The 26,192-nt window shown below is 32.1% G+C and overlaps 1 protein-coding gene across 1 annotated transcript; it reads right to left on the bottom strand.

Moving 5' to 3' along the window:
- Nucleotides 1-1,251: 1,251 nt before the first annotated feature.
- LOC140063634 (polyribonucleotide 5'-hydroxyl-kinase Clp1-like) lies at nucleotides 1,252-26,192 on the bottom strand. The gene is made up of 13 exons (XM_072110068.1): nucleotides 26,103-26,192; nucleotides 15,331-15,379; nucleotides 14,879-14,950; nucleotides 13,953-14,066; nucleotides 12,726-12,851; nucleotides 12,208-12,321; nucleotides 10,877-11,075; nucleotides 8,904-8,993; nucleotides 8,579-8,679; nucleotides 8,149-8,287; nucleotides 7,730-7,810; nucleotides 7,275-7,368; nucleotides 1,252-1,720 (listed from the first exon to the last, which is right to left on the bottom strand). Exons 2-13 carry the CDS (start codon nucleotides 15,367-15,369, stop codon nucleotides 1,609-1,611), a joined length of 1,281 nt encoding a protein of 426 aa, XP_071966169.1. The 5' UTR covers nucleotides 15,370-15,379; nucleotides 26,103-26,192; the 3' UTR covers nucleotides 1,252-1,608.

Genomic DNA, 26,192 nt, shown 5'->3' on the forward strand with positions numbered 1-26,192 from the left:
GAAAACTAGCAATGACTACCCGTGTGTTAAATGTCCATGTCCTTCATACTTTATTTTCTTACCGGATAAACCTAATGCGAAATGTAGCAATCCCAGTATTTTTTTACAGCATGCAACACTGTGTAAGCAGGCAATACAGTACAGTACTCGTCCATGTCTCAAAAGGAATGTTTGTGGTGATTCTCCCACCATGTTCGTGGAGAGGGATGTTAGAAAGTTTCCTCTTCGTACACCACTGTTGGTTTGTGTATTTAAAATGGAAACTGAAACATTATATCTAAGAAGTTTTCCAAATGTTTTGCTTTCAAAAAAGTACAAATAGGAACTAGAATTTAATTCGTCACTTTAACGAATTATAGGTGATCATTTTTATCATTTTAATGAAATTAAAATTTTTTAAACATGCATCTACGTTAACATGCGATCGTACAAAGTTGATGTATGCATATATGCTTATAGTGCTGAGTTGTAACTATTATGTGTCCTATATAATATGTACAGTATACTGTATATCCATATACCGTGTAGCATAGGTGAAATTACAGGACCCACATCATGTTCTAATTTTTTGGTATGATTTTTTCAAAATAAACTTGAAGATCACAATTTCGAAAGACAATGAAATTGAGCAAAAAATGATTTTGAAGAAAAATTAGGTACGTAGAAGCGCACTGCGCGCTCTTTGAAATTTGTATAATTGGGGGTCAGTGTGCATTCTGAATTATTTTCAATTTAAAAATTCCATATTTTTCACCATTTTCAGCACTTTTATGCAATTAATGTGCGCATTTTTAACCTGCTTGATATCGTTATTTTAAATCGGAACGGAGTAAAATTTGGTGAATGTACTAAGGTTGGTGAGTAGAATGCGATTTGTACAAAAAATTCGTATTTTTTACGCTTTTTAAGAACCGCGCGCGCAAAAGTGTTTTTGCGCAGTAATTTTTTGAAACACGCAAATGGCCCAATTCATGCTCTAAATTGATCAAAACTAAATTTTATTTGCTAATATTTTTACCCTTGACCTGAAGTTTACGTATAGTGAATTTTATTGATTTGTGACAAAGAGTTATGGAAATATGATTGATGTGATTTCACAAAATGGCGTATAAATTGGTCAGAACAATCTCTCATTTCAATCTGAATCCGATTCAGCTTTTGCTGACCGATTGATTTATCCAAGTTAAGACGGCTAACAAAGAAGTGAATGAACATTTTGATCAGCTTAACCGACTGACCGTACATATACAAAATGAAATGCATAGAAAAAATCATTTTGTTACTGCATTTTATTTTAAAAATCCCTTAAAATTCATCAACATCTCTGCATTTCATTTATATCATAAGCGACATTACAAGTCTTGATGCCATTCTGAAACATAAATTATATCCAATACATGTAGGCCTAAATGACGCAGCAATATTGGTTTATCTACCCGTACTGAATTATTGTAAGTGAACACAGATGACGATACAATCAGCCAAAAATGCAGCTTTATCTCTTGGGGTCTCTTTTCAGTTACTCCATGTAACAGCAGAAGAGAAAATCTGTACAATTACAGCCTGTGCTCAAACTTTTACCAAAATCAAGTTAACAAGTAAATGATTTCACTTTATGTCCATAAAACGGACATCACTTAGCAATAAGTAACGCTGAGGTAAAGGTCTTGGTGCCGGAGACAGTACTGTAAATGTACCTCTTTCAATATCAACATTTGTTCTACAAAAAAAAATGTAAACATTCCTATAACCAATAAATGACTGGTAAAGTCATAATTTCTGTTGCTGGAACTATATTTCAGTAATATTCAATTTATTTTCATAAGACCCATCATTGTGAAATAATATTACAGTGTTTTTTTTTTTTTTTTAATTAGGATGCACTTATGCTGGAGAAACATAAATAAGCCCAGATGGCTTTAAGGCTAGTTCCACCAGAAAAAAAATAATTCAAAAAGTATATATAATAAATGTTTCAAAAGTAGTCAATAAATAAATAAATGAAAATAAAATATGAATAAATAAATAAGAATAAAGAAAAAATAATAAAAAATTTAAGCTACATACACAAGCACAAGAAGACACAGGAAAAAAACATGTGACGAACGAGGACAGAAGGGACGAAGACGCTGGACAAGAGTTAAAAAACTGGGTTAGAGGATAACGACTGAATTCTTAGGGGAGATCGATTGAATACTTTGATACCAACGATGATTTGTAGCAAAACTTGAAAGATTCGAAAGAGCGGTTAGTTAGGGAGGTGTGAAAAGAATTCCATAAAATAGGGCCAGTGGATTTAATTGAGTTTCTTGCTGTTAGTACGGGTTATTATGTCTTCCAGCTCGATATTTGTGCCAAAATAGATTTTTTTAGCTAACTTTGTTATTCTTGAGATGCTGAATCCAAAAAAGTTAGGTGCCATTTTTTTCGACCACTCCTTCAGCCGACATTTTGTATTTCAAAATGGCCGACGTTCCACACTAAACTTGGTCATCCATGGTATCATTGGAAAGGGAATGTAATACCAATTATTTTATTCCATTACACCCATATCAATAAACGCATTGTTACATAGTTATTGCGAAATAAAACAAATCATGTGACCAATAAAGGTCAAAAGGTCAAAATGAAATTTCACCAAAATACTGTACTGTTTGGTATCGGATAGAATTTTTTATTCTGAATATAGTTTTACTAATATCTATTCTATTTTACTTTGTTTATCGTCATAATTTTCCAATTATGTAAATAAATTGTTTTTAAATGTTCCTTGTGTTTTATCATGCTAATTACTTTCTTATTTACATACAACCTGTCCTATTGGTATATAAGTAGTTTAGGCGTTGTTTTCTGTTCTTCTTCTGATGAGAATAGTTTCTCGAAACATGCCACTTTTTAAGGCAGTTTGCCTATTCATTAAATCGCTATACTCATTTTAACAAAAAAAAAGTAGTCTCCTTCATTTTAAAATAAATACGGTTTTTCTTATTGGTTTTACAATTTATTCAAATGTTTGTTTGATTTTCATTCTACTTTGTTATTGTTCATTTATATGTTTTATAGTATGTTATATATTATCTTAATACTAAATAAGTACCGTACGGTACTGGATTACACTTAACTTCAATGTCAAGTTTCCGAGTTATTTAATTTAAAATCAAAATAACTATAGTCCGTGAACAAAGGTGAAATAAACTGTTGTCAAATCACATCTTTGTTTTGTTTCGTTGGATAGCTTTTTAAATTCTGAATCTATTTTATTTTTAGTAGTTTACATTTCTGTTTTTCGTAAAAAGAAAAAATTCTACGGGTCATGGTATCATTTGCGTAGCGTTCAAAATCATTTGTATTTTTGTCAAAGCGGGTACCACACAATATAAAGCCATCTGTGCACAATGCCAATGTTAATTGGCACGCCTTTCTCTTTGAACGTCAGATGAAGTGCAGCAAACAGAATGTTTGCATTTGATATTATTATACAGTGAAAAAATCTTAAGAATTTAAAACAAAAATTAAGATCAATTAGTTTTCCTCAAATAAAGTTTACATGAAATAAAGAAAAGTCAGTTTCCTACTGCTGCCTTTACAAACTACCAATCGATATTGTAAAGAAACAAATTACGGTGTTTTTAACATCTAAAGGTTCCCTTTGATTTTTACGTATGGTTTGTGATTATCGCAATATAAATCCTAACTATACGTTGTTATTATTAAAAGTCATATAGAATAATTAATCAAACTATACTTGTTTGTGGTAACTTAACTTTAAGAACTTATCGGAAAGAAGGGAAACAAAATCCGCTTTCCAGCAATAATATTCAAATTAGTTTGAGAAAAACGAAATCTTTTAACTATAGACACTTTATAAATATGTACTGTATGTAACGATTTCAGTTATTGAATTCCCTTTTATAAATTTGTATTTTAATTTTGTTACTTTTACTGCATTTCTCAGTTATATTTATCAAAAATGCAAAATGCAGTGAGTTTTTTTTTAAAGAGTGAAGTGCGACCACACACCGGTAGGAGATGGAATCGGCCTTTCAGTCATCGGTGCGTTTTCAATTATTATTATTATTTTATTGTTCTTGGGCATGATCCTATTGTATCCGTTTGTTGTTACTATTTGTATTCTTATGAGTATGAGCATATGCCACCGATTTAATTTATATTCAATAAAATTATGTTATCATCTGACTACTTATACATAGTGTAGATGAGCTGTTTTCTATCCTGCCTTTATGGTCACACAAATATCCAATATATATAATATAAGAATGTGTACATAAATTAATTTAAATAAGCAACAACTTTTTTATCGATTTACTTTATATATATAGGCCTAGGCTTACAACATTCAACCATGTTATTGGCAGAAAACCATGTTTGAAAAAAACAACATAGATGCCACTGCACTGGATATAGTTATAAATAAAAAAAAATTAACTAGCAGAATTAAGACAAATCTAAATTACTTTCCAAAGTTACGTTTCTGTTTCTGCTGTAGTAGTTGTATGAACTTGGTCAAATAAAAGGTACTAAAATCAATTACTTTACCTCCAAATCATGTTTGCGTCGCAACTAATTTACCTGCAAAGCAATGGTTGTTTGATCTTGTTTTTTACTTGCAATGCAAACACCGGGCATATCGAGGATCTTGATAGTTAAACTTAACTTATACTACAGTAGTTTCACACACTGAAATTGTTATTATAACCAGATAAATGTTACCAACATTTGAATGAATTTTAAAACCAATAGGAAAAACCGTTGTTATCTTAATACGAAGGAGACCTTTTTTATTGTACATTTAAAAATTTATTTACATAATTGGAAAATTATGACAATAAATAAAGGAAAATTAAATAGATATTAGTAAAACTGTATTCAGAATAAAAAAAGCTATCCTACGATACCAAACAGTAAAGTATTTGAGAAAATTAAAATGTTGACCTTTTTGGTCACGTGACTTGTTTTATTGTTAAATAACTATGTAACTATGCATTTTTTGATATGGATGTAATGGGATAAAATGATCAGTATAATATTCCCTTTCCGATGATACCATGGATGACAATGTTCAGTGTGGAATGTCGGCCATTTTGAAATACAAAATGGCGGCTGAAGGAGTGGTCGAAAAAAATGGCACCTAACTTTTTTGAATTCAGCAACTCAAGAATAACAAAGTTAGCCAATAAAATGTATTTTGGCACTAATATCGAGCTGGAGCTAGTTTTCCTTACTTATGTGACTGTACTATGTGGAATGGTTATTGATTGGGATATATTTATTAGAGTTGCAGGTGTTATAATTGTGAACTTCGTTGTTTTTTGTAAAAAATCGGTTAAATGTGATAGGAAGTCTCTGATTACTAAATTTGTGCATGAACAAAGCAGTCTGTAATTTATTTATGTCGAAGATGTTAAGAGTTTTTACTTTGTAGAAAAGGGGTTTGGAATGAGTGAGGTGTTGGGAATGGGTACAGATGTGGATCGCCTTTTTTTGTAGTTTAAAAAGTTTGTCAAGTCTTGTTTTTTCTGTGCTAGTCCATGGATAAAGTGTTTGGTGTTTAGGATGTGTGACAGCCCAAGCAATTTTGCAATTATTAAGATGTGGCAGGATAAGGGTATTATAAAGGGAAAGTAAATGTTTTGTGGGAAAGTGAATTTGAGTTTGTTTATTCTACCTATAGATCGAGAGATTGTGTTGGAAATTGTATTAATGTGACGCTTCCAGTTCAGTTTGTTGTCAATTGTCACTCCAAGGAATTGAGTATGATCAACTTGTTTGATTAAAACATCGTCTATGAATATTTCGATGGGGTTTTCTTTAGATTTTTTACTATTTGAGAAGTGAATAAAGTTAGTTTTATAAAGTTTAATGAGAGTTTGTTAGTTTTGAACCAGTTTGAGACGTGGTGAATTTCGGAATTAAAAGTTGAAATTAATTGGTTAAGGTCGGGATGAGAGAGGAAAATATTGGAATCGTCGGCAAAAAGAACATAAGAAAAAGAACTTGAGGCTTGTTGGATATCATTGATGTAAATGAGGAAAAGGAGAGGTCCGACTATAGATCCTTGGGGGACGCCACAAGTCATAGGAAGGCAGCACAAGGAGTGAGAATTAAAGGATGTGATTTGGGTTCGGTTTTGGAGGTAGTCAGAGAGTAGAGAGTAGAGAGTAGGGAGTCCCACGAAAACCATAGTGATAAAGTTTAGATAGTAAGATGGAATGATCAATTGTGTCGAAGGCTTTAGAAAGGTCAAGGAATAAGCCGATTGTGTGATGATGTTCAGAGAGGGCAGAGGAGATTTTGTTAAAGATATCGAGAACGGCAAGATCAGTGGAGTAGTTTGGTCTGAAGCCATATTGGTTGTCTTGAAGAATATTGTGATAAGAAAACAAGTTAAAAAGTCTATTATATATAAGACGTTTGATTATTTTTGAAAAACACGATAGTAGAGAGATGGGATGATAGTTTGCAAAAGAGTGAGGGTTTCCTTTTTTATAAATTGGGATAATTTTAAAAGTTTTTAAGGCTGTAGGGAATTTTCCGGTAGACAAGCACAGATTGAAGATGTTTGTTAACGGTTCCGAAATTAGAGGTACAATGTCTTTAACTACTTTTGGAGAAATATCGTCAAGGCCCGAACTTTTACCGTTTTTGAATTTTGAGGTTATGTCAATAATTTCTTTTTTAGAAGTAGGAGCGAAAAAAATTGAGTTTTTATTAGGGTCTTTTAGAAAATCAGAATGGCTCCTGGAAGATGATTGAATGTTTGAGGCATACGTAGGACCTATTTCTGCAAAGTATCGGTTAAAATTGGTAGCAATATCTACGGGGTCGGTGATTTTTTAGTCATTGTTATTAAAGAACTTAGGTATAATTTTAGTTGTGTTTTTGCCAAGTGCGTTGTTGATTGTTTGCCATGTTTTTTTAATGTTGTCTTTGTAGCTGTTAAATTTGTTTGAGAAGTGTTGTTTACGTGATATTTTTTGTTAGTTTATTTCTATAGTCTATGTACTTTGTTTTGTTCTTTGAGATTGGTAATTTTAAATATTTTTTGTACAATTTGTATATATGAAAATATTGTAAACATTTAGATTGCAACCTCTAGTGTTTGTTTGTTTTCATAGAAACTATATGTTAATTGTAGTGGCCTCTATGTCTTTCCCACAAAAGACGGAACAAGAATAACTCTGGCAGTAAAAGTGTAAAACTTTATCTTTTTAAATAAATATTTTAAATTGAAATTGAATTTCAATTTGACTTACATGCATATGAATCCTACTACATTGGCAGTGACCAAGTCATCTTCACGAGATTTTGCTGAGCTTAAACTAAGAATGTGATGTACTAAATTTTTATCTGTAAAGAAAAAAACAAAATTCAGCACCATCTTATTGTTCAAGATATCCTTTACTCAAGGCATCAGTGAATCAATGTCGACGGCTAGGACATTAAAAAAGGCGTTGTTCTGACTTCGTTGAATAGAACAGTTAATAGACGTTACACACTACAGGTTGGTTTTGAAATGCGCAAGTCACCATCCTGGTTCTTTTTACCCAATTTTATAAATAGCTACCATGTAATAGCACTATCAAATAGAACTTTACCATGCAATAGAACAAATACTGAACTTCATATAATTCAAAATGAACCAATAAAATGTGTTAGCCTATATACAATGCTATTCAATATTGTCTATTAATCAGAATACCAAACTTACTTGGCTGGACTGGTACAAGCTTTGTCTGGTTGTCTTCTGGCGTCATACCAATTGGAAGACAAGAGTTTGGTACAGCTGGTGCTAGAAGAATAAACCGAATTATCATTTTTACACATGTAGTTTTAGAGAGAGAAATGTCCTCAAAAACTTGCGTTATTTAAATGTGCATTTATTTAAACCGTATGACAGTACAGTCAATTCTACAGACTGAAACCAAACTGTCTGGAGATTGTAAACAGATTGTCAGACAATTTTTAGCTACCACACTGAGCATCCAGTTTTTGGGGCGAATTGAGTTTAAAAAGTATAAAAAAAAACAAAACAAACACCACAATGAATGCAAATCACAAAAATATGCACTTCAATTTCCTCATTTTAAGACTTTAATGCAACACTATTTAGTATAAACAATTCCATACCTCCTATCTTATATATTTCAACTGAACCAAAATCCACATCAAAAGAATGAGGATAAAAACAATTTCTGAATCCATAGAAGTATTCCCTCACTCGGTCATCCCTAGTTGTTCTACGGAATGTTTGTGATCTGTCCACAGTCTGCCATACAATATTAATTGTATACAAATAAATGTATTTATTTATTCAGCAATCAAATAGAAATTCTGAATTCAGTCAAATTAATATTATACAATTACAATATAAAATGATCATTAATTCATAAGGTTTATAATTAACATTTCTTGGGTGTTTTTATTGTTTAAAAATAAGAGGATTTAAGAGGATAAATAAAAAGGATAAAATATTTTTATAAAGTGGTCACTACAGTTTTTAACATGAGTCATATTGCACTCATTGTCTCATTTTCATACACTGTACTAATTAACTTACCCCTCCTGATTTAGGTTGAAGCACCACCTTTACAAAAGATGGCATGTCTCTTACTAATTCATTGTATAATCTTTCTTGATCAAGTACAACAATTACATCAACTAAAATAAGAATGTTTTAATTATAAATAACATAACAATTATTATATTATTATTACCCGATTTTAAATATAATTAGTGTTGGACTAAGAGACTAGAGGTTTCTGGCCTTATAAATTTAAGGAGAGTGTCATGGATATAGGTTCTAAGTGTTACAGTACTATGAACATTCAGAAACCTGGGATAACACTACCACTTGTAAGATTTAATTTTGAACTATTGATTACCTTCAAATGCTTGTGCTGCATGAGTGATGCATTTATATCCATCACCTTTGACCCAACCACATGTATTGATAACACAGCCACTTGTAGAAGCTATGTATAACAAAACAAAAACATCCAGTAATCTTTTTAGGTGATCATTTAGAATAAAATGATCACCTATTGTAATTGTATCAAATTTTTATTGTTATTGTTTCTGGGCACTATTTTGTGTAACAATTATCTCAAAAAGTTTAATGTCAATGATTACCAAAATTTCACAATATCTTTCAAATAATATAACTTAATCCTAATAAGCTTTTCAGCGTGATCACTCATCCGTGACGTCATTTATACGCCATTTTGTCACATTTCCATAATTCATTATCACATATTAATGAAATTTCACTACACGTAAACTTCAGGTCAAGGGTAAAAATATTAGCAAATAAAAACGCATACGTACATAGGGTCATGCGCGTGAAATCGCGCTTTAAAAATTTAAAAAGTTCAAAATTAAATTTTTATCAATTTAGAGCACGAATTAGGCCATTTGTTTCAAAAAATTACTGCGCAAAAAATAATTTTTGCGCGCGCGATACTTAAAAAGCGTAAAAATACGATTTTTTTTACAAATCGCATTCTACTCACCATCCTTAGTACATTCACCAAATTTGAGTCAGTCCCGACTTAAAATAACGCTATACGATTAATTAATTGCACCAAAGTGCTGAAAATGCTGAAAAATAAGGCATTTTTAAAATGAAAATAATTCTCCAGAATGCACGATGACCCCCAATTTTTTTAACTTATTCTGGAAGCCATTGAATTGTAGATATGAATACATGTTGTGTAAAAAAAAATGTTGTGACGTCATCAAATGGCCACTTGAATTTAAAATTAAGTTTTTTTTCTATTGCGTCATATTTTATCATATTCAATAGAACGCAACTCTGTTATTTTTTACCCGATTTTTGCTCAAATTTTAGTATGTGATTGCTCAATTAATTGACTTTCTCATGACTGGCCACTATTTTTATTTTGATGACGTCATCACGCGTATAAACTTGAATAACGTATGTCGTGTAATTTCACCTTCGCCGTAAATTTGAATATCATACAGCTCTTCAGAATTGAAGGTTACCTTGATGATTATAATTTATTATGAAAGCTGATGAAATGTAGATATGAATTCGTATAAAAATCAGGCCTATCGGATGTTGTGAATTTAACATATGGCCAGTTGAAGTTAAAAAGTAGTTTTTTCATCTTTTTCGTCACAGTTATACAAATTTCAAAGAGCGCGCATAGCGCTTCTACGTGCCAAATTTTCTTCCAATTCTTATATTTATTTGCTCAATTCATTATCTTTCTAAATTGTCATCTTCCGAGTTTATTTTGATAATTCCATCATACCAAAAAATTAGAACATGATGTGCCCCGTAATTTCACCTATGCTACACTGTATATAGATATACAGTATATACTGTACATATTATATATGACACATAATAGGTACAACTCAGCACTATAAGCATGCATCATGTCATAGGATGGCGTACGATCGTATGCTAACGTACACGCATGTTTGCAAAATTTAATTTCATTAAAATGATAAAAATGATCACCTATAATTCGTCAAAGTGACGAATTATTATTAAATTCTAGTTATTTTTAGATTTGGTGTATATAAAATTAACAATAGCAATAAGCAACCCGAAGCCTGTTGGCTTAGATTTTAAGTACTGTACTATGTACGGTAGGATCTTCATGATTTAACTAGTGTTTTTTATTAATCAAAATATATACATTGTTTGGAAATGCAATTTATGTTTACTACTATGAACACATGCTCATACACAAATCTCTCACTTTTGCAGTCAATTGTGAAAGAGTACAGATTCAATGCTTTAATATTGTGTACAGATGGTTGTTTGATGTACTAATACATTATTAGTGCACAAGATATAAAATAGTAACTTCACAAGTATGATTACCTAAAGGATTGAGTTTGCAGCGTGTGTTCAAAATATCTGCAATCTGTGATGTGAGCAGGTTGTAAAGTTTGAGGTTAGCCCCTGGCGTAGTGACTCCAAAGTGATATACTAATGGTGCATTTAGTGGTAAGCCTTCTTCAACATCTGCTGGTCGTTCTACAAGAAGTGCTCCCACTGTACCAGGCACTGACAGAGTTCCCTGGATGTGGGAAAGATAAAAATGTGTTTAGGAAAATCAATCAATTGATATTGTAGTAAAATCTGATACCCATATGCAAGACTTTGACACCCCTTTATTCATGGAACAATCCTCTGATCCCGCTGATAGGTGGGTAGATATGGGTAACATTAGACGGGAGAAACCACATGGTAGTCAGTCAGGCTTCAATCTCCATAAGATTACAGACCTATATTATTATTACTGACTGCATTAGCTAAAACACCTCTATTGAATCTTAGATAATACAATGTTTACCTCCACCAAGGAGGTATATGTAGTCGATCACGTTTGTCTGGTTGTTTGTTAGCAGGATTACTCAAAAAGTAATTACAAGATCTTTACTAAAATGCCAATAATACACTAGATATGTGGTCAAGGACCATTCCATTAAATTTTAGAAGCAATCTGGACCACAGTCCCAATTCTGGACCACTTTTTAGTATAATTTTTAGACCTGCTAGTGTTAAAAGATAGGACAGAATTTTCTAAAGCTGGCGAGCAGTCTTAAAATAACAAGTAAACTGAAATTGCATTTTTTCGAAAACTACTTGTCCAAAAAACTTCATTTTTGTACAAGAGGCAAGAGTTATAATTTGTGATTTGTAATTTTAAAATATAAATTGATTTAATTTACAGGTTTTTTGATACGAGTAGTTTAAAATTTTCTTTTCAAATTCACCCGTTTGTTTTTGCCGTTGCTGTTCTATTGTTTAGTCAACATAATCTATTGTTAGTTGAAAGGCTGGTTACATAACCATTAAACTAAATTCGCATACACATACTTGAATGTAGTGAAATTAAATCACACACAGCATTAAGACACGCACAAATATATATATATTTTCCCGGAGAAATCTTATGTAGGAGAATTTTACAGTAGGCAGAGGTATGCACTCTTGGAGTGGCTTTCTAATTATTATTGTGTACTCTATTGTTTAAGTTTAAAGGATAATTAAAGCTCTTTGAACCATTAGCAGATCGTAGTGTGTGTTTCTGTGAATCATCTGTATTTATTATTGTCTTAGGAATAACACCGATGCCGAAGCCACTCAACAAGGCAGATAAAAAGTTACAATATATAAAACAAAATGAGAACTAATGTTCCACTGACCTGTCCAACATCTAGTTCTACATAAGTTGGTTGTCTACCAACTCTGATGGCGTAGTTCAGTAACAGCTTACAAACTGTACTCTTACCAACATCCTGAGGCCCAACTACCATAACCTATGTGTAATAAAATAAATCAATTACAAGTATTATTAATAAGATTGATTGAATTCTAACTGACAAACATGAAGATAACTAACATGTTGATCCCTCAACAAGAAAACACAAGGCACAACATACAAATACAACAAAAGAAAAACAAAAATTATTTATACAAAAAAATCAATTTACATGACTTTTGTCATCTCTTGCATCTTGTCCTCTTTTGTGCCTTTTCACCTTTATTTGATGGTGTAACACCACTTTTTTTCATATTATATAATGCAAGTACTGTATACATTGTTTGGAATTATTACCTTATAAAAGGAAACTTCAACAATTAATCAATCAATAAATTAAACAGATTATACTTTTAGCAGCAGGTATAACATAATAGACCTCCATAAATGCACCTAACTTACTCTAGGCCCTCTGGTTCCATCCATCTCTGCTTGGTTTCTCATCTGTTCTAATGCTGCATGAGTGTTGAGGTACATCAGCATTGGTGTGTCTCTAGATACATAAGCAGCCTCTGTTTGTCCTCGTAGGTGCATTGCGGTTAAGGGTTAAACAATTATGTAATATGCTGATAAAATGTAATTTATGTCTCTGTAGTGTTAGATAATAATTCTTCCCTAATAATTACATTGAGGAAAGAATAGCTTTAAAACAAATTATCATGAGATATAGGTCATGAATAAATAAAATGCCCTTCTGCCAATAGTAGTGTCATAGACTATGTCATAGAATGTAAGTAATAGTAAATTATATACAAAAAATATTTCTCATTCGAGCGAGTCAAATGGTTGAGCAGTTAAGGAAAGGGGCACCGTTTACCATACCTGAAGAGCCTACAATATCGGCATGGGGTCCAGTGTACACAGCCGTGCACTTTAAATAACACAGTTCATCATTCAAGATGAGGAGGGGTTACAAAAATAACACCTGTGTCTGGAGGATTACCACTTATCTGATAGAACAGTGATTCATTTTCTATTCATAATGCTTGGCATAAAGATTTTAAATAAACAAGAAATTTTATTTCTTTAAAAAACGCTGCCACTTTCTTTTGTCTTTTTTCATTTATAAATGATGCTATTTGTATTGATATTCTATTTTATAATAATAAATAATGATTCATTTTTAATTATTTTTGTTTAACAATCAGTAGTGTAGACATTTTGTAACATAAATATAGTTGGAAATGAACAAAACTATACTCCTTAAGGCCGTAGTGACCCTCCGAGTGACGCACACCCCAACATTCCAGTAAACAAAATGTGTAATTTCTCAGCCGCCCACAAACGTACTCACTAATCAAACAATTCTTTATCTATACACACCATTCACCAACAATATTTACCACAGAGGAAGGCTTGTTTTGACCATTATTAAATGATCAATCAATAGTATTATACAGCCAAAATGAACAAATTGTTTATTGAACAGGTCTCACAGACTATAGTTTCATGCTTTGGGGTTTGCACATGCCCAGTCTGAGTTTACAAATTCCGATGTTTTCGGCAATAGTAAACTATAAGCTTAAACGTGATACAATTTCCAAATGCTTCCGTCCTCTTGGATATAACTGCCTATGGCTTGGCAAGAAAAATAAAAATTCCTAATAAACTGTAAATAAAGAAGGATATATAGATTAAGCATCCATGCCATGTGAACACAGCTACTTTGGCCCCTGCAGTAAACTTGTAAATGTGATTGCGTAAAAGCTCTGTACCAAATACCTCAGCTAGACCTTCTTTTAACTAATAAAAGTAACAAACTATTAATTATAATTTGTGAATATTTTATAATAGAGAATATGGATTATTTTATAGCCTACTGTAGTTTGGATTAAAAATAAACATCATCTATAGAATAAATATTAATAGTAATAATGTCTTTAAAGAATATACAGTAATACTTTTCTATCTAATCTAATGAACATGATCAGTAATGTTTAGATGTTTAATAATTATCGAGGACCCCTTCTGAAACAAGCCCGCCTCAGCTTAAAGGGTTATCCTCTGCTATTCCATAACTGTTTTATTATTAATAGTTTTTGTTTGATTTTGGTAACTTCCAACTACTGTATATGTTTGTATTGTATCCTGTATTTATGGAAAGCAATAAATATTACAAACGAACAAACAATTGATACGATACAATGTTCTTGTGTTTATTGCTGATGATGTAATGTATATTTCATGTATTTATTGTTGTTTAACATTCTCAGTATAAACAGGCCTTAATAGATCAAGTGTGGTCAATTTTAAATATTCCCATGTAATAAACAGCACTATAAAATAAATTTCACTAGTATTTCATTTACAAAGTTACATAGACAATTATTTAAAAACATTAATTTTTTGAATGGCTATTATAAAAGAATTTAAAATGCTATTTGGCGGAACAATTTCAATAGTTAAGTAGCATGAAAACATTAGAGTAAATGTGGAAAGTCCAAAAAAAACCAAAAATTATATTACAGTGTTTGTCCTACACACAAATTAGTACAGTGTACATACAGTACGTACAGTTTTAGATGGGTAAATTTTAATGACAGAAATTTACTTACTTCCATCTGCACCTCATGTTCAACTTCGAAGCGCAATTCATTATCTTTTTCAAGACGGAATTCTCGCCATTCCTATATTATTAGTGCACAATGACATAACAATTTATGATTATGAATGAATAGAAATAAAACACTGTTTTTATTTATATAATTTGATATTCTTTTTTAAATTAGAGAAGTATACATTTGTTTAGTTCAGCACTTTCAACTGACCGAACATTAAATCATAAAAAACAAATAGTTTAATTATGTATTATCGTCTATTAATTTGCTCACTACTAGATTATCAAGAATGTTATTTGTGGTAAATAACAACTGACTGCACTATTTAGAAGGCAAAAACAAATTCATTGGTGATTTTGATTATTATTATTTAATAATTGTAGTGTAACTGGTAGCTGCGATCTGCGAACCTGATAGAGCCTACCACCTATACACTACTGTAGGCCCACCTTATTTTCAGGCTGTAATTGGGATGTACTTGGTTCCATTGTTTATAATCTGTAATAAATACAAATATTTATTATTATCTAGGCCTAATATTTTGTATATTGGTGTAGCTGAGGTTAGTACTGTAGCAGCCAATAGTAAGACTATAGTTGGCTTAATATTTATATCAGTGGTAGCGTGCGTAGTTATAGTCCGGTTGAGTTCAGTAGGCTATATTAAAACATTTTAAAGCTCAGGTACAGGCATGAATTTTAAATATAATATCTGGTTAATTGTACATAAATCAAATATTTGTAACAGAAATCAAGACGAAAAACCATGAATTTCCCCTAATATGGTCAAATACAAAATTTGGCAAAATTCTGCCAAAAAAAAACCGGAAGACTTTTTTTTAGTAGTTAGGTAGTTAACATAATGTAATAACATGTCTGGTGACTCCCTAAAAGGTGAAAAAAGATGGTGGATATACGGTGGATAATTTTTGCTATAGCATGAAAATAAAATTCTGAAGTTGAATAAAAATACCAGAAATGTAAAATTCAAGTTATATTACCTATATTTAGTCATCTGATAACATTTTTTACCACACCGTTTAGCTTTTTAAAATGCCTCTCTATTTTTAAAATTTGTGTACAAAAGAATAGAGATTTTACTGTGTAATTTGAACTACTAGAGGGTGAGCTCGCTTCGCTCGTTCCCCCTCTAGGAAGTGTAGACGATGGTTTTCGGAATGATAATGTTCTCCTTATACGTTTTCGGTTACCATTATTGAAAATGCTTGACATTCGTAAAACTAAACTACTTTGTTTCACAGTGTTTTAGATGATTAATAACATTTTAAAGTACAGTTTTTATTGTTTGGTAGGGCCCTTTGGGGAGGCGGAGGTCATTTGAGGGAGGTGCTTATTCGAGGGATATATGTTAAATTTTGTAGTTTTAATAATATGGTAACATTTATAATCAAATGAAATCCTCTAATAGATATGAAAAGTGCTAAAAGAATAACAAATGCTTGGTAAATAGTAGATAACAGTGCGGTGAATTCTACTACAAATAGTACCGTATAATTGTGTTGTTATAATATAAGTATGTGGATGGACGTTTATTAGATAGTTGGGTGGGGGGGGGGGGGGGTTATTATTCAAAGTGATGTTTTATTGGAGAGGCGTTTATTCAAATGAATACCATCCTAATAATTATTAATACATTATTTAATTTAATCATCTTTTGAAACTAACTGCCGTGACAGAGTGGGCCCAAGAAAGAAGACATTATGGTACGGCTTGCAACATGGGCAGACATCTCGGTCCTAACGGGACACAGGAAGATAGCCTACAGTTATTCCTGCAAGCTTACTCAATAAAACTCAGCTATCGGGATTTCACTCGAAAAATGTCTTATCATCAAATCTCCCTATGTAAATTTATAATACTATTCCCCACAATATATTCTGATTCTTTATGGCGTATATTTAATTTGATCTTTATTAATTTGCAGTATAATTCCTATTATTTAACTACTGTACCTTCACACACGCGCCGCGGTATGTTTTAAAATAAACAAAAAACTGAAATGGCTATGATTAATGGCCTATATCTGATTTTTTTTTCATCTTCCAAAAAACTGAAATGGCTATGATTAATGGCCAAATATTCTGGGTTTTTTTTGTCTTCCAAAGGGACACTGTATTGATTGATGGAAAGTGCCGGTTTCCAGTCACCTTTAGGGTCAAATCTATTATTTTAACTGCACCCTTGTGTATAAAAGAGAGAAAATATTTGAAAACAGGTTGTTGCAAGGTGAACTTATCTTAAACCCGGAAATTAGTTTGACCGGGAAGAATTGAAATTGAGATGAAAATCTAATGTTGAAATCATAAATTGTGTTAAAAAACTCTTTATAATATCTTCCTAAGATAGAAATATGGAACAATAGCGTCGCCGTGAACACTAATGTTATCAAATCTACGTTTCGCGGTACATCTCAGATAGATAAGGTAGGTATCCAAGGCGGAGATTTGTACCGAAGTTTTTGCATTGTGCTCGCCTATGTCAGAATTAACCATAATTAGGTTATATGCATGATATGCATATAACCTCTTGATTCTGTCAAAATCTTTATTTATTTATTTATTTATTTATTTATTCTTTCCTTAGCACTATTTTGTCCGTGAATTATCTTGATATCAGTTTCATCTATCTAAGTCAATTTTTCAGAGTATATTCCTTATGGCCAGGAATCGATGTGGTTATATTTTCACGATGCGTAATCAAAAATTACGCGGTCTACGCGCGATTTTACGAAATCACGTTTGTAATCATATCTTCACAAGCATGAATCACAATTAAACAAAATTTGGTACTCATAAATTTCAGGTCATATTTCATCATATGGCAATACAATTACGTGCGTAGCGCATATAACGCTTGCGTACGCGCGCTTAAAATGTTCAAAATTGTCAAAATTTATTTTCGATGAAATTAGAGTACGTTTCAGGCAATTTTAAGCGTTTAAAAAATTGCCATGAGTGCGCAGATTTTTGCACGCGCACTGCGCGTTATACGTTAATGCGCACTCTTTTTGTCCGATTTCGGTTGTACAACCTTTCTTTAATAATATCATCATATTTTATTCACTTTTCAACGCGTAATTGCCTTATACGAGCACGTCAAAAGTGACAGGCTACGCACGTGTAAGTTAACAAAATGGTGAAAATATGCTAAATTTTAAAATTAATATAGATCGTCAAAATGCTCGGGAACACATATTTTTTATTTCATTTTCTTGAAGTGTATGTATCTTATGTATGATTTATTATTAAACTAAGGGAACAAAAGTTGATTAAGCCATAATTGATTGCATATTAAATTAAAAAAAATTCATTTCGACAATCAAACAAATTATGACATTTTCTTAGGCCAAAATAACAAACTTAACATTAACTTTCTTCCTCCAAAAGTTCATATATTAAAGTTAAAAGTATATAGTTTGACAGTGCATCATTTTTGTACATTTTTAGAGATGTCATCATAGTAAAAAATTATAATTCATTGCGGTATTTAATAATCTATCTGCACCAAAGTGGTTACTGCATAGTAAATACACGGAGGAATTTTTCTACAATTTTTAGACAGTTGTGTATGGCTCGGTGGTGTGTGCTCGTGTCTATGGCACTCAAGGTACCGAGATCGAGTCTCACCTTGGGAAACGAAATAAGATTTTTTTTTTTATTATCCGTATTGTTTGTTCAAATTTATTTCTTAGTGTATATATTATACACATGATTTATAATGAAATCTAGATAAAAAATAACTTATGTCTTTATTATTATGTAACAGCAAATGACATTATACGCAGAGGGATCTTTGATCGGATTGTGATACCGGCTATTGTATTCGCGTTAGCAAGGTCCTATCATATATTATAAATAATTATAGAATCTGAGAAAATCAATGAATCAAAATATCTTTTAAAAATCAATTATCTTTATTAAAATCAATGCATATAACCTATAATTCGTCATAGTGACGAATTAAATCTAGTTTATATATAGATATGATATGAAAGTGCTAATTTTCAACAAGCTCCTGTAACACAAATAAAATCCCCAAAATTATGAAACATAGGGGAAACTATAGATCGATAATTATTGGAATGTATGATCAATAGAAATTTTTTTCCCGCACCTGGCCTTTAATTTCAGGAAAAATTTTGTTGGGCCAAGGAATACCTGGCAATAAGACTAACTAGGCTAGTTGGTGTACTTCGTCCGTGGCCTAGCTCGCTGTAGTGCGGTATTAGTCCAGTCAATCTAATGATATACCCACCACAAATTGCAATAGTAACAAAGCAAGTATTTTTGAATTCCATATAAAGTGTAGAACGACATACTAAAAGTCACCGAAAATCCAAGCATTGGGTCAAGGGGTCAGAGATCAATAAAGGTCATTTTAAGTCAAAATTAATATGCCCCATTAATTACATATATTTAAACATTTGAAATACATTATATACAAGTGTGATTTATGTCATCCGAAAGTTTATTAAATTTCCTATTCAGTGATATCAAACTTATAGTCATAACATTTTATTTAGCATGTCATTTTTTGCGGAAAAACACAACATAATGTGTCAATTGGCTAAAAATGTTGTTTTCGCTGTAAACAACAATGGTATACACACAGGGATACTGTGGGGTGAACATTTCAGTCCAAAGCGATACACATGACTAGCTCAAGATGCAGATGAGTTCCTGTTCCTGTTGCTTCTGGATGATCTACATTCCATTTTTTTTCCAGATGGCATTTGTGTTGCCATGGTTACAGTATTTATATTGGGATGTGTAAGTATTTTAACGATTTTTTAACCAGTAGAAATACAAAGATGTTCAACAGCAGTTTGACAATGACCTCCATGTTGTATGACGTTCGGACCATCTGGGCTGGATTGTCAACAGACCTGGTGATTGAAAAGGTTTCTATGAGAAGCCTCAAAGAAAACCAGAGGTTTGAAAAGAGATTTAGGAATGAGTACATCCAGACCAAATCTGCGTTGAATGTAATGCCTCGCAATAGTACCAGGGCGTTACTCCAGCAGCGGCCAACATGAGAACTTTGGCCACACGTCAGGAACACAATAGCAATTGACAAATCCATTTGGTTACGACTCAGAGACTTCATACCATTGACACGGGAGTTACTGCAGGTGACTCGGAATATTGGCAATGTGGTATTAAGCATTGAATATTTTGGACGGATGTTAGGCCAGAAAGTCTTGCAATGTATTCAAGATTCTGCCAATAAAGTACATAATGGCAAATATGTGTGCATTGATCCTACAGTTCCAGAGGAGACTCGAGGTGACAACAAGGAAGTTTTTGAACATGAACTTTGTTATCCACCAGCACTTTTTGAAACAACCAACTTACAATACTTTCAGCTAATAAACCAACATGATGCCATGTTGAAACAATGAATAGTCTAACACATCCAACTCACTGAATGATGTCCAGTAGGCCTACATTCTAGATGGTAGTGCTCTACTGCACAGCATTCCATGGAATAGTGTAGAGACTTATGATGCGATCTGCCATCATAGTCTTTGATGATTATGAAAGCGGCTCATCCACCAAAGACGGCGCACATGGTAAGGCGGGTCAGGTGGTAGTATCCCTGTACATTTTACCAGTGACATGTTCCACAAAATAGGATCACTTTCTGTAACAAACAACAATTTATAAATCTTCGTAATTAGTACCCGTATTTGAACAAAATGGCAATGAGTGAATGCAGCTGCTGATGCAGATGTTATTTCGGATAGTACAAAAAACCATTGAATCAGCAAACAGGAAAACAACTGTCATTATCCGATGACACGGATCTATCTAGTGCTCCTCTACAATCAAACATTTAAAACATCTTGTGATATTCTTTAGACTGGAACTGAGATGCTGGACTATCAAACTCAAACTGGTTCAAACAGTACTTTTGAGAGACATCTGTGATAACCTTCTGTTTGCTCATGCGATACTGGTGACAAAACATATACAGAGTTTTTGGAATTGGAAAACAAGTGGCTCTAAAAAAAGCTTGTCATTGCACTTATTTCTGACATTATGCTGTAGTCTTCAGATGCAAACAAGCTACAAAGGATGACATTGTGGTTGCTAGAGAAAATGATTTAGTTTGTCTGTACAATGGACGACCTGGAAAACATGGAATGCCTTTGACTCCATCCCATCTACAAGTACAACCTCGCATATATAACTTCATAATCGTACCACAACCAAGGTACATAACATAATATTCAAGTTCAAATTCAAGTTATCTTTTAGCAATGGAGTGGGGTTGATATGTGTACCGAAGATTGGGGATGGAAGATCAGATGATGGAAACATGGTTCCTCTACACACAGACTTAAAGCCAGCACCTGAATCTCATTGAAGCCTTCAGGGGTAACTATAACTACATGTGGTGAATGCAACGGCATTGCACTGTACTGATACCCGAACAAGAAAGTGATACTGATTTTCTATTTGAAGGATTAAACAATATCATCCCATACGGGGCAATTCAAATAAAAAGGTCTGGATTAAAATGATCTTACAAAATATACAAAAATATCACAATACACAGTACAATATAACAAGAGTCAAAGTTCAAGAATTTAAGAGTCGGGTGGCAACTGGCAAAACAGAATTTCTTTTACGGTGTGTTCTACATGCCAGGCATCGAAAGCGACGCCCAAGAGGCATGAGCTCGAAATCACTGAACAAAGCATGGTTAAAATTTTTTAGAATAGCTCTACTTTTTTCTAGAGTTTGCATGTCACAGAAGAAAGATAAGCTACGAAGTTGACAACCTATTAATTTAGAACTTAAATTAACAATTCTTTGTAGTGAGTCTCTCTTTTTGACCCTAAGACTAAAAAACCAGCATATAAAGTAAAACAGTTCAAACGTTCTCAATAAAGGAATTATAAAAAAAAACCTGAGAATGACTTTATCGACATTAAAATGGTTCAGCTTCCTTAACAGATAAAGTCTCTGGTGCCCTTTCTTTACTATTACCTCTGTATTTAATTTTCAGCTGAGATTGTCCTAGGTATTTAAAGGAATGGACAATTTTGCTGGTTCGTCATTTATGAGGGATACCATAGGGCTGCGTCTTTTCTCCTTCCTAAAATCTACAATCATCTCCTTGGTTTTGGTCACATTGACTTCCATCTAATGCGGAACCATGGCCGTCCTGTGAATTTTTAAGGAGAGACAGCAAGACAGTGTCGTCAGCAAATTTGACAAGATGACTATTGTCCTGTTTGCTGCGACAGTCATCCGTGTATATAATATACAGGAGAGGAGAGAGGACGCAACCCTGGGGAGATCCAATACTTGTCATTACGTACATTCATTGATACTAAAATCATCAAAAATCTATCAATAGTAAATCATGAGTTGATTCTAAATTATCAAGACTCATTAATTAATCAGCAATAGTACATACCGGTAATGAATTTCAATGTTCTTCTAGCTAGCACCATTTTTCCTATTTCATGACGATACAATAGGTACAGGAAAAACATTATTTGCACCAAATACTTCCAATATATAATTAAAAACATAATTTAGTTTTACGCTATTTTAAGAAAATTTGAGTTTTCGTGAAAGGTCACTGACCTCTATAGTTACATAACAACTGTTGTATCAATTAGTTTTTAGAGTAAGAAATACATATTATACACATTTGTAGTTATTTAGATTTTATTGGCAGGCATAAATGTTACCTCTAAACACAAGTTTCATCAAATGCATCGGCAATTATGGAATAAGACATTGCAGATAATAATTTTGTTAGGAAAAATTTGAGTTTTTGTAAAAGGTCAATGACCTTTTGACCTCTAGTTACGTATAACTGTTGTATTAATTGTTTTTTTAATGTATATTATTAGGATATATATACTATACACATTGGTACTAAAGCTATTTAGATATGGTTATAAAACAATGGATTATAGGCATAAACGCTACTCCCTACCACAAAATTGTTTACATAACATTTGATCAAGAATCAATTTCAATAAGAATAGTACATCATTACTTTTAAAATTCTTCTAGTTAACATCATGTTTCCTATTTTATATATCGATAGGTACAGAAAAAACACAATTTTGATTAAATGCATCCACAATTATGGCATACGATATTAAAGTTAATAATTTTTTTATGGAAAAAAATGAGTTTTTGTAAAAGCTCAATAACCTTTTGACCTCTAGTTATATAAATAGGTGTTGTATTTTGGTTTTTTAAATTGTATATTAGAAAGACATATATATTCTACATATTGATATCAAGATTATTGAGATTGGATTATAAAACCACAAGTTATGGGCATAAATGTTACCCCCTACCCCAAAAATATTTACGGAATAAAATCGCTATATAGTTGTTGAGATTACGTAAAAAATAATGTGTTCCAATGCTTCAATTTTCGGTGACTTTTAATATGTCATTCTAAAGTACATTTGGAATGAAAAAATCAATGTTTCGTTACTATTGCAATTTGTGGTGGGTTTACCTCTAAATATCACTAGATTGACTGGACTATAGGCCTAGGGCCTAGCCTATTTCGGATCTCATGTCTTGCAATATCTGAAAATACATAATGTACTAATAATACTGTACATTATTGTTATTTTTTATTCGCACTGGAAGGAAGTATCTAGGCTTTCCTGTTATGTTAAAATTAAATATATTATTTATTATCCTCAGCAGTGAAAACAATTATATTTTGTTGTATATGCCGTCATTTTAATTGTTAAAAACATGATCTTCAGTCGATGGCTCAGGAGTTTCGATAAATCTCGCGTCGCGCGTGGTGGAAAACACGCTCAGCAAGTTTGCTTCATTAATATGCACGATACTCTGTGACGACCCACTTTAACGTGACGTCATTTTACTTTAGCTGCATGCGAAGAAGTAGTCACCGAACATGGCGTATGCGAAATTGACGAACCGATGTGCGAGAAACGCGTCTGTAAATTCATCAATTTAAAGGATTTATTTGTCACTTTTTGTGTGATCTCCTTCGTAAAAGTATTTTTGAGGCCTAATTCTAAGGTGTGGTACTCACAATAAAGTTTCTTAACACATTTTGAGTCGAGATAAATGACAGGTGCGAAACGGAACTAGCGCCGCATAGCCAGCTAGCCATGATGAATGATTATAGGCCTCTAGCCTAGCTAGGACGGATTACGGTCGAAGCGGCCGCCAACTAAAGCGGCCGCTAGTTCAATAACGGTAATCTGTATGGAACGCCGTGTGCGCTTTGATTGTCGTTGTTTTGTAATCTTTGATTGTCATTGTTTCGACAGGTTTTCTTTACCTCGGACGTAAATAACAATCTACATTATTATGTAATTTATTCTCTTTTTTTTACAGATTGAATGTGATACGCGTACGTTCTTTTAAACGAAATGGCAAATCGATGATTACTTAATTTTAACTGTTCTAAATGATATACATATGTTTAATAAAGTCTAAAATACATTGTGGTGTTTATATTGTATATTAATATAATATAATGATAAGCCAATTATTAAGAATTATATATAAATAAACCAATCAATAAAGTATATCAAAATATATAAATATATTAATAATTAAAAATATTTGTTATTGTATATTAATTAATTAGTAAAATAACTAGTAGTGTTCGCAATCGAAATTTAATTACAATAACATGATGACAGCAATTTATTTAATATCCCTACACTATTTTATTACTTCAGATATTTAAATATTGATCAATTGAAAATGAGTTTTAAATACTAAAATAAGATGAAAGTGTCTGTTTGATACGGTAATTAATTACGCGAATTATTACGCGTGACGGCCAGCAATAGTGCTGCTGCACATTAGGTGCGCGTCCCATGTTGCTTTATTGAAAACACAAACAATGTATTACAATGGAATAACACTTAAATGTATAACACACCCTATTACTAATAATAAAAACCAAGATTCGATAGTACAGTATGTAAATGAGATATAAATATTCGGCAATACCGTACGTAAATTATTAATGCAATACTGTATAAAGATTCAATAGTATGTAAACGAGATATAAAGATTCGGCAATACCGTACGTAAATTATTAATGCAATACTGTATAAAGATTCGATAGTATGTCAAATGAGATATCAAGATTCGGCAATACCGTACGTAAATTATTAATGCAATACTGTATAAAGATTCAATAGTACATATGTCAAATGAGATATAAAGATTTGGCAATACCGTATACGTAAATTATTAATGCAATACTGTATAAAGATTCGATAGTATATAAACGAGATATAAATATTCGACAATACCGTACGTAAATTATTATTGCAATACTGTATAAAGATTCGATAGTATGTAAACAAGATATAAATATTCGGCAATACCGTACGTAAATTATTAATGCAATACTGTATAAAATTCGATAGTATGTAAATGAGATATAAATATTCGGCAATACCGTACGTAAATTATTATTGCAATACTGTACTGTATAAAATTCGATAGTTAAATGTAAATGAGATATAAATATTCGACAATACCGTACGTACATTATTATTGCAATACTGTATAAAATTCGATAGTTAAATGTAAATGAGATATAAATATTCGGCAATACCGTACGTAAATTATTATTGCAATACTGTATAAAATTCGATAGTATGTAAATGAGATATAAAGATTCGGCAATACCGTACGTAAATTATTATTATTGCAATACTGTATAAGGATTCAATAGCATATAAACGAGATATAAAGATTCGGCAATACCGTATACGTAAATTATTATTGCAATACTGTATAAGGATTCAATAGTATGTAAACGAGATATAAAGGTTCGGCAAAATATATTTCGATATTATGTATTAGTTAATAGTAAATACAAATAAAATATACATTGATTTATCGGCAGGCAAACTTAATTATTATAGAAATATAAAGATTTGATAGTACATGAGTTGGCTTATATTTATTTAGCTGTAACTCAACTCGCCATAGGCCATGGCGTTGACAACGACAATCAAAGATTCAAGCGCACATGGCGTTCCATACAAATGACGATATTAAACTGGCGGCCGCTTTGGTTGGCGGCCGCTTCGACCATACTCCGCTAGGACTAGTGTCTTGCTTCTCTGTAGTGTAGTAGTAGACAGGCTTGGGAGGCCTGGCTAAAGGTTAAATGAAATCACTATTTAGTTATAGGCCTATGCTTACCTTTTTATTAGACAAAAAATATATAACAAGCTATTATTAGGCCTTACTTTATATAGGCCCTTCCTTCTTGTATCTTCTTTTCAATTATTT

Source organism: Antedon mediterranea, chromosome 1, assembly GCF_964355755.1.
Source record: "Antedon mediterranea chromosome 1, ecAntMedi1.1, whole genome shotgun sequence".
Taxonomy (NCBI): Eukaryota; Metazoa; Echinodermata; class Crinoidea; order Comatulida; family Antedonidae; genus Antedon; species Antedon mediterranea.